This window comes from Syzygium oleosum, unplaced genomic scaffold (genome assembly GCF_021117445.2).
Source record: "Syzygium oleosum isolate NSW1041296 unplaced genomic scaffold, Sole_v2.1 Sole_v2.48, whole genome shotgun sequence".
NCBI lineage: Eukaryota > Viridiplantae > Streptophyta > Magnoliopsida > Myrtales > Myrtaceae > Syzygium > Syzygium oleosum.
The window spans coordinates 213,760-223,283 of record NW_026607532.1 but is presented as its reverse complement, the minus strand read 5'-3'; the positions used below and the strand labels follow the sequence as shown (position 1 = coordinate 223,283).

Genomic DNA, 9,524 nt, shown 5'->3' with positions numbered 1-9,524 from the left:
AATCCAATATGATACAATGTGGATGATCCAGCTTAATTATTATGCATTGAGCTAAGGAGTGGAATAATGATGTGCATGCGGAGGTCCTTCCAGAGAGTAAATTTAACCTTGAACTTTCTCTACCAAAAGCATTTGCGTCTCACGTCTCTGGCAACAGTTGTTCGCGACAATCTCAACAAGTAACGAGCTCGATTTTGAGCCATATAATCATTTGGCTAGCTCGCATGAGACAATTTGAACAGCATAAAAGGAATTAGAATAAATAACGGGGGATCGAACTAGTGATTATTGTGCAATTCGACCCCAATCGGTAATATCTGATGGTAGGACAATGAAACCCTTCTAATCTTTTGTACATATTAGTGCGAATGGCTATGGAATAGAGTGAACTTAATGCATTTATAGAATTGGGCAAGCCATATCAGAATTTTCTTGTGATAAAAGTTGTCCAATTCAAGACATGATTAGTTATTGGTTTATTTATACAGTACCCTCTTTTCTGTTAGGTCTTTTTCATTCATTTTAATCCATGCTCAAGTCATTCATTAAAGCGTGGAGAGGTATGGTGAGCTATGGTAGTCGTGGTGATTGACGGAAAATAGTGCTAGAAAGAGACTGGTAGTAAATAGTTTTGGACTTGATAGTGGTTATTGATGGTAATGGTCGATGGTCGGATTGATGAAATGTTGGTACTACAGCGAACTTAGTGATTTGTGATTTAATTTTCAAATTATCGTAACACTTCCCTTCAAACGTAGGTTGAAATTAGTCTAAGAGTAAAGTGTGGAAATTTAATATCTAAACTTAGAACCTTCTATATCTAATAATATATATAACAAATTCGTGTTGATATTTAAGCTATCAAATGAAGTCATGATTCAATAATTTAACTATAGTAATAGATTGATAGTATGCGGTATAGGCAACTATGGTAGAAGTGAGTGAACATGATCTATTGTTTTTCTCCATATAAGACATGCAAATTCAGTTTTTTTTTCAAAGTCCTATAATACGACGGATTCAATGTGCGGTTCCGGTCCATCGTAAGAAATATTTTTCTATCTAAATTAGAACTTCATCTCTAGAATTTTTTTTGTAGTGCCAAATTTTCATATGATGAAATAAGAGCAAGAACAATATGAAAGGATGAACATGAATGGTTTTAGAAATCGGCATTATAATAAGCAATATATATACATATGTATAATGAACCTCATATTATTTTAGATAAGTAGACTAAGGTAGTATAATACAATTCAACACCAGAAAATTTTGTTTAATCATAATTAACTTTTCATGCAGCAAGAGGTGATTTTCACTTTGTGAACCAAGAAACTCTTTTTTCATTTTTTTTTTTAAGACTTGCGACAGGGACAAATCTTCAAAAACCCAACCAATCCCTATTAGTGACGACAAGGCCACGACAGACGTTGTAATTATCAGAGGGTTGCCCCGAGAGAGAGTACTTCGATTCAAAAATGAGTTCATATCCATCACTTGAGCAACCTATTGAATGAAATCAAGGGGCTCTATCAGATAAGATCCATACCTCCTCCATCCAAAGTACCATCTCTGAATTAGTGTTCTCCTGGGAAACAATGAAGAGGGGGGCAATGTTCAATAAAACCGCAATTTAGTAAGAGAGAGAGAGAGAGAGAGAGAGAGAGAGAGAGTAAATGAAATTATATTTTAAAGAAATATATAAGAAAGGAGGGCTTTTTTAAATATATTATAGTCTTTGGATTTAGCCTAGGGTTTTGGAAGCCCTAGCACAAAAGCTAAGATGGGGTTTTGGACGGTCACGTGGAGGACATAATAAAACCCAGAAATGCCAGACAAGGAGGTAGGCAGATTAGAAGGGAATATTTGGGAGGACGGAAAGAGAATTAGAAGGTTTACATAGAAAAATAATTTAAGATAGAGCTTCCCTTTGTCTACCTTTGAAAGCAAACGATCAGTCACTCCGAGGTCAATGGGTCTACTTACGATCACCCATATTTCTTTACTTAGTTGATGAGCTGTTCATATTGGTGTGCCAAGATCTTGCATTAGTCCTCTGTTATTTTGTGAATGATCTAATGAGATGAATACGAGATTTTCATGAGGTCGAATCTCGCTGTTCTTCTTTTACGCATATAATTTAGCAGATCGCCCCGAATGAGTCCAAACAATGAAATACCTCCCCCTTCAAGCTTAAATATAAAGGACTATTTTTCAAAAGGGTTTTACTAAACACCTCAAGGAAGAAATTATGTCAATTCCAAAATATTATCTTTCTCGTGTTATGTATAGTCTATCGAAGATGAGCACGTCTTGCCCCGGTGCGACTTTTGGTAAAATTCAAAACAGAGAAAGTCCAATAATATAGTGGGATATTTCTGGTGAGGAGCGAAGAGTGGGGGAAAAGGAATCGCACATGAGGGTTTCTTTTGTCTCTCTCTCTCTCTCTCTCTCATTATTTTTTTTACTCCGTCGTCTCCGGGATGTGTATGAAAATCTGGAGCGACCATCTTTATATCCTTTCTTTTGTTTTTATGTACTGTTGGTATTTGCAATAGAAAAAAGATTATTATTTGGGGCGTTTTGACCTTACGTTCTTCTCTAGTGTCACTTTCCTAGATATACTGCGAGGCCAAGAGAAAACACAAGGACTCGGTTCCCCACCACTGTTCCTTCCTCTGTTGAACTTTACGGACTTCTTATTTTATACATTGTTTTGTTCTTGTCCATTACTTTGCTAACAAGCACATGCATCAATATCAGTCTCTTCTCCAGCCATTTCTCTCTTCCTGATCTCACTCTCTCTCTCTCTCTCTCTTTCTTTGAGCATGTCTGTTGAAGAAAGTGAAAAGCGATGAATTATATCTCGCTTTTTTACTTCATCACATCTCTCTCCCCTCTTGTGTTCTTGCTCTCCAACTGTTGTGGGCGCTAGATTTAAGGTTCTTGCTCCCTTTGAGCTTTTTTCTCTGCATATCCTTTCATATCTCACACAACCTGAGAAAAAGAAAAAGGAAAGAAGCAAAAGACTAGAGATCCGCTTACAAGATTTGAGCCTTTTATGCATGCTCAATTCTAGTTTCTTTATTGTCAAGTCTCGTTGAGAAAAAGCAAGTAGCTGGAGAGGAGAAATCCAAACCTAGCTTGAGGGAAAAAGATGCCCTTGGAAGGGGTTTTCATTGAGCATTCTTCAAGCCCAGTTCCTGATCTTTCTTTACACATAAGCCTGCCTAGCGCTAGCACTTCCTCTGCGTCAATCTGCCACGGCATCAATGGAAGAGACGAAAGATTCGATCTTTTGAGCAAAGGCAAAGCCCTCAGATCGAGGGGCAACTGTTCGGCGCGGGTCGACTCGCATGCCCACACCGAGCTTTCTCTAGCACACCCAGCGAATGCCACCGTCGGCAACGAGAACTGGTGTCGGATGAATTTCTCGGTAGAAGCTAAAGATGTGCTCCCGAATAGCCCTTACCAAAAGGGTCATAATAGCGGGGTTTCTCCGGTCGATGTGATGGACAGCACCAGGCCGATCAAAGGGATCCCGGTCTATCAGAACCGTTCTTTCCCGTTCTTGCCCATGGAGAGCGCGAGAGAGAAGGATCCCAAGTTTTGCCTCCCACAAATGCCTTATTCCTCTTGGTCACCATCCATTTCACCTTCGTCATCGTGTTCCTCCACAGCGTTCCACTCGCCGGCGCCTTACCTTGGTAGAAGCTTAAATCCTTTCTCAATCTTAAATTCTGGAACGCCCGATGCATCGTCATCAGGATATCAAATACCAGGGACGGCAAGATTTGGGGGTTTGTCAGCTTACCAATTGCACCAGTATCATCACCACCACCATCATCACGGTCAGTACGCAGTCATCGGGTCATCTGAGGCCTCACATGGCATGATGAGATCGAGGTTTGTGCCGAAGCTCCCGGTGAAGAGGAGCATGAGGGCCCCGAGGATGCGGTGGACGAGCATGCTCCACGCCAAATTCGTTCATGCCGTCGAGCTCCTAGGAGGCCATGAAAGTACTGAAATCTCTTTCCATTTTGGCTATCATGTGTTTTCAATTGCATCCGTCCTTTTGTGGTCTTGTGTCATGTTTCAAATCTCTTTTCACAGTGATCTTAATTGATATTCATGAGTTTTCAGGAGCTACTCCGAAGTCAGTTCTTGAGCTCATGGCTGTCAAAGATCTCACCCTTGCTCATGTCAAGAGCCATTTGCAGGTAATAATAATTCCAAGAAGCAAGTGAACTCTCTCTCTCTCTCTCTCTCTCTCTCTCTCTCTCTCTCTCTCTCTCTCTCTCTCTCTCTCTCTCTCTCTCTCTCTGTGTTCATGATATGTGAGGGTTTCTGTGGACCCTTCAGCGAAACCACCCCTGAGAAATTGCAGCGAGCGAGTGAATGAATTGAAGGACTGTTACGATAAGAGCATGAATGACTGAGACCAGACATTTTCTTGCTCTCAGAGAGAAAGAAAGAGAGAAAGAGAGAGAGATGACAAGATGATAGCAGACAAACGAAAAGCCATCATTTTTCAATAACACACAGCTCATTACTAACTTTTCTCAAACGTCAACCTCGTGATTAATGATGAATCCAAGACAAGCCCAGAAGACCATGGACAGGAAGAGAGAGAGAGAGAGAGAGAGAGAGAGAGAGAGATAATGGGCATTACTATTATAGCGTTTCTTTTTTCTCCCTCCTTTTCTTTGTTGTCGACATTAATATTAGTGCATAGTATTCTGCTTGAGTTTGTCATGAACAAAAGTTGCGACCCTTATGACTTTTTTGCAGATGTACCGAACTGTTAAGACGACTGACAAACCTGCAGCTTCCTCAGGTAACGCACATTGCTTCTCCTTCACTTTTCTTTTTCCGAACAAAGAAGCCAAGAAGCAACACACACGAGAGAGAGAGAGAGAGAGAGAGAGACAGAGAGAGAGAGAGAGAGAAAGAAGAAAACAGAAAGTCCTCCGCTTCCCTTAATCTTAGGGTGTCTTTGCCCGTAATGTTTCTAAGCACAAATTCGGACACTCTCTCCTCATTTTTGTTTTATTCCCTAGTAGAGCTCACACATGACATATATATATATATATTTTCCTTGTGGATGCCCATATAAAAAAACTCCTTGGATAGCGAAAAACAAAACAATCACGATATAAACGACCCCGTACATGTACATTTATAGACATTGTAGGCGTTGCACGTTATGGTGTTGAAGCACCGACTCATCAATTGGGTCGAAACATTTGAAGGCCAATCGGATGGGTCCGGAGATGAGGATGTTTCACCGATGTGTAACGCGAGTGACCACAGCTTGCGCCGAGTCGCCGATCAAAGGAAGATACTAGATGGATCTGCGCATCCTGACATGGATCCTCCTTCCAGTACCCCTCTATGGAGTAACTCGTCAAGGTAATAATCTTCATTAGTCCCCTCGATAGTAACATGCCATACGCGGTTGAAACTTATTTTTGTTTTTTCGAGATGACATCGGATTATGCATGATAGCGTGTGCCCCGACACAAGGTTGATTAGTTTTGATGAACTCTTGAAGACATCCTAGCTAGTACAGTTTGTTACTGAAACATGAAGTACTACTTATGTAATTTGAGTCTCAATTTACTCGCATTAGCTTTGCTTTCCGACACTGACAATTATATGCCTCGATGCTGCTCTTTTTCTTTTGTATGGTACGACATAAAACTCGTGAATAATAAACGCACATTGACCACCTCTGATGGGGGAAAAGAGTTCCCGTATGTCAGCCTTAGCTTTATCTTTTGTTCTTCATTTATTCCTTCTTTTTTCCCCATTCTTTCATTCCTTGAGCAGTATTTAGCCAATCAAATGCTAACTCCATCCCATTTTAGAATGCGATAACCTGTGCTCCTTTTTCTATTTAGGTGAATTTGCTCATGTGTCGCGTCCTCGAATTATTTATTTGAATGTGGATAGTCTTGTTAATCATTTTTCGGACGCATTGCGCTACTTCTCCTTTCCCCTTTTAAGCAATGTGATCATGTATAAAGTCGGCAAGAGTCTTGTTTTGCTGGGTTTCAATGGTTTTGGGTCTCAAAATATGTAGCAATGTCACTTAAAGTTTCACGATACACCAAAAACATGATAAATCCGACGTGCACAATTTTCTTTTTTTTAGTAAGTATAAAACTGAAGGATCGAGAGGGGGAGTTTGCAAAAGTATGTACGGCTTAGGGACGAATTTCGAGTTTGACAGACTTTAGGGACTCTATGTAGAAACTGATCATTAATTCAAAAGACTATACATATACATGACCAGTACCAGTACCCCTACTGTATACCCTCACCAACCAAGCATGTCTTGGGAAACTTACATTTATCTAAAAGATATTTTGTACTTTTTCCGAATTATTTCATTTCTTTGCAGCATTGCCAGAATAACAAATTGCCAAACTAATGGTCACTGCCTTCACTATGAAGCTTAAGGTCTATTGTATAATGTAAAAATAGGTAAAAGCTTCACTACAAATTTATTTAAACAGAATCAAGACATAGATTCCATAGATCAGATCATGCAGTGTTTTCTGTACATTATATAGAATGCAAGAGAAAAGATTGATCAGCGATCCTCAAAGTTAAAGGACACTATGGCCTGTCTATGTATGGAGTTTTTGGGTTCAGTATATTTAAGCAGATGTCCATATATAAGATCGATAAGCTAAATTGTAGCTTTCGATCACAAACAGCAGTAGATCAGAGGTGTGCCCGCAGGTGATTCCAACTGATGATGGGAATGGACTCAGACAGCCACCATTCCACTCAGATCGAAGAAATCTCCACATTGAGGTATTCAATTGAGATCTTTAACCAAACTTAGTAGTGTGAATGGACTACGAGTTTGCTGAGATGGTGAAAACACAAACATTTTCAAGTTCTCTTGTATAAGATACTGTGACATTGAAAAGCCAGTTTCTTCTTTTAGTTTTGTCTTGATTAGGACTGAGAGATTCTCATGAGCCATTTGCGAAACTTCTCGACAGGGGTCTGATACGATGGAGAGATTATTGCAAGCTGCACGGAGTTCTCGGAACCCAAGTTTAGAGTTTACATTAGGAAGACCAGATTGGCAAGGCAAGGAAGATGACTGAAGTGTTTACACTCATTAGAGTCTGAATAACAGATAAAAAAAGTTAATGGTCTTGATATCAGATCATGAGAAGATGACGTTGTGATTGTTGGGGATGAGCTTGGAATGTCACCTTTGGTAGGCATAAAGCATTGCCTGTGAAATGGTCGAATTTATTGATCGATGTAGCCATTCTTCTGTTTTGAATTGTTCAGTTTGTTAGTTTTGAGAGATTGTAGGATCAAAAGACTAGCCAACTTCTAACTATAAAAACATCCTCTTTGTTTTTCCATTTTGGATCAAACAGTCAGATATATAGGATACATATAGATGGCATTCCGGTTTGCTCCACAAATTATGCTTATTCCTTTTATTTTATTTTCTCATTTCCTTCTGAATGCGCAATCGATTTAAAGACGACCATACCTTTGTATGATTCTTGATCTGTTTGTTGCTTGAGGTTGCTGGAGATGTACACAGTGATGAACCAGCAATATGCAAATAAAATCGTCCTGACATTATACAATTAATAGAAAATAATACAAAGGTTTTGAAGTACAATTCAAAACAGAAGAATGGCTACTTCGAGATTATTATTTTCTATTAAATGAGATTTAATAGAAAATAATAATCTCGAAGTATTGTGAACAATTGTAGCCTTCTTGAAGATACAAAATGTGGTTGACAAGGGTTATGATTTGCAAGGTACATGAAAATATAGAACAACGTAAGATAAAATGGACGACATGTTAATCTCTCAAAAGCTCCCCCTTTGTCCTAGGATCATAATACCTATGACCCTCAAAATTTAGTATGACATTTAAGTTTCATTCTTACTCTTTTAATTTGTTCAATGTAATACAAAAGTTTAGAACCAGATGCGTTGAAATAACCACCTTAATTTAAAACTATGCACTGCACCGCTCGACTTTTGAACCCCTTGCAAATAGGCGCTTGTCCTTTGCAAATAGGGCACAGAAGAAGACTCTCGCCGTCTAAGGCCACTTTACAACAGATTTTGGACTTTTTGGAAAATTTTCCTGTTCGAATGATGAGGTATGGAATCAGATATGGTACCGTCTAAGGCTTTAAAGAAACAAAATATTTAAAGTGAACCGTGAGCTCAATAACGCATTCAAATAATCTAGTTCAATAATTATGAGTTAGACACAACATTGTAATCAAGTCATTCTGAAGTTTCTATGAACTTTCACAAAACTTCTTTAACAACAGATTAAGAGCGAATAGCCTTAGTTTGGGTAACTTCTAAAATGATTTGAAGGACGAAACTGTTTGCAGAGAAGTCATTCTTTGAAGGGATATATGCCTCGCTTTAATCTCTTAGTGTCATAATCCCATCTTGAAGAATGCCAGTGTTTGAGATGCATTTGCCGTGAGTTTCCATGATTTAGAGAGTGTAAACCATGTCACAACTTTACTATCACAAGACCAATGTTGAGAACATTTATCAATTAACGTTGACTTTCTTCTCTAGATTAACGTCATATGGTTGGCTCAATTCAATGGAGCGTACTGAACGCTGCTCATCTGAATCTTATCAATTGTGTGCAACCTTTACTAAGTCAGGATTGTTAGGACAGGCCAGAGGTTTGCATTTAATTGGATTTATATGGACCTCCAGGTAGTCGGGTCCTCACACCCGTGCTCTTAAATTCTAAATAAAAACAACATTTTTTCCAGGTCACTTATCTTTCTTCTGGCCATATTTTTCTCCCCATATAATCCGGGTCGTTTTCGTAGGCAATCGATGAACTGAAAGATACCAAATTTTTTGTCTGCGGAGATGGACTCAAAAGTCAAGTTCAGCTTTAAAGAAATGATCAGCTACTCTTTAATTTGTTCTTCCCTATGATTAAGGAACCTTTTGAATGGTGGTCCAAATTGATGATACCGGCATGTATAATCTTGGTCACCAAAAAACCTTCTTTCATGTCCAAAACGGTCCCATATGGATCCACAGGCCCATTTTTGGGGCCGTGAAATCTACAAGCCATCAAGAAGAAAGCCGTCGAGGATGTCTGATAGTCAAAGAAAGTTCCAAGAAAATAAAGAACACATTACATGGCCAAATCCTTTTCAACAGCAAATGTGGTGGTTAATTGGAAGGCCCAGCAAAGAAAGACAGTATTTCCTGTCATGTGGCGGATCCCAAGGGCGCACTATCCCGCGTCCGCCTAATGCATTCGAGATTTTACTCATGGAGCGCTCCAAACAAAATTCAGATCCAGAAGCTCGGGAGATTTCTTACCATGTAAACCAATACTTTGTCAATATAAATGATCAATTTCACCACCTCAATAGTGTGATGGACGCATACATACTGTTTCCCAAAAAGGGTGAAATTTCGTTGGCCATATCGCAGAGAAGCGCAGCTTCACCAAGAAAAAACAGACATATG

General features: G+C 39.2%; 1 protein-coding gene across 4 annotated transcripts; it reads left to right on the top strand.

The window, feature by feature from the left end:
• Window positions 1-2,675: 2,675 nt before the first annotated feature.
• LOC115681320 (transcription repressor KAN1) lies at window positions 2,676-7,397 on the top strand. 4 transcript variants are annotated; one of them, XM_056306920.1, is made up of 7 exons: window positions 2,676-3,707; window positions 3,783-4,019; window positions 4,144-4,220; window positions 4,792-4,837; window positions 5,253-5,412; window positions 6,726-6,825; window positions 7,020-7,397. In XM_056306920.1, exons 1-7 carry the CDS (start codon window positions 3,158-3,160, stop codon window positions 7,125-7,127), a joined length of 1,278 nt encoding a protein of 425 aa, XP_056162895.1. In that variant the 5' UTR covers window positions 2,676-3,157; the 3' UTR covers window positions 7,128-7,397. The 4 variants fall into 4 exon arrangements, with proteins under 4 accessions (XP_056162895.1, XP_056162894.1, XP_030461090.1 ...); XM_056306919.1 differs by having other exon boundaries at window positions 2,679-4,019; window positions 4,162-4,220; XM_030605230.2 differs by having other exon boundaries at window positions 2,684-4,019.
• Window positions 7,398-9,524: the final 2,127 nt, after the last annotated feature.

What these genes read in the sequence shown, in the direction of transcription:
- LOC115681320 (XM_030605230.2), top strand. Translation starts at nt 3,158, where the DNA reads ATGCCCTTGGAAGGGGTTTTCATTGAGCATTCTTCAAGCCCAGTTCCT. An exon ending in GCTCCTAGGAGGCCATGAAA is followed by an intron (nt 4,020 to 4,143) that starts GTACTGAAATCT and finishes ATGAGTTTTCAG; the next exon opens with GAGCTACTCCGAAGTCAGTT. An exon ending in ATGTCAAGAGCCATTTGCAG is followed by an intron (nt 4,221 to 4,791) that starts GTAATAATAATT and finishes ACTTTTTTGCAG; the next exon opens with ATGTACCGAACTGTTAAGAC.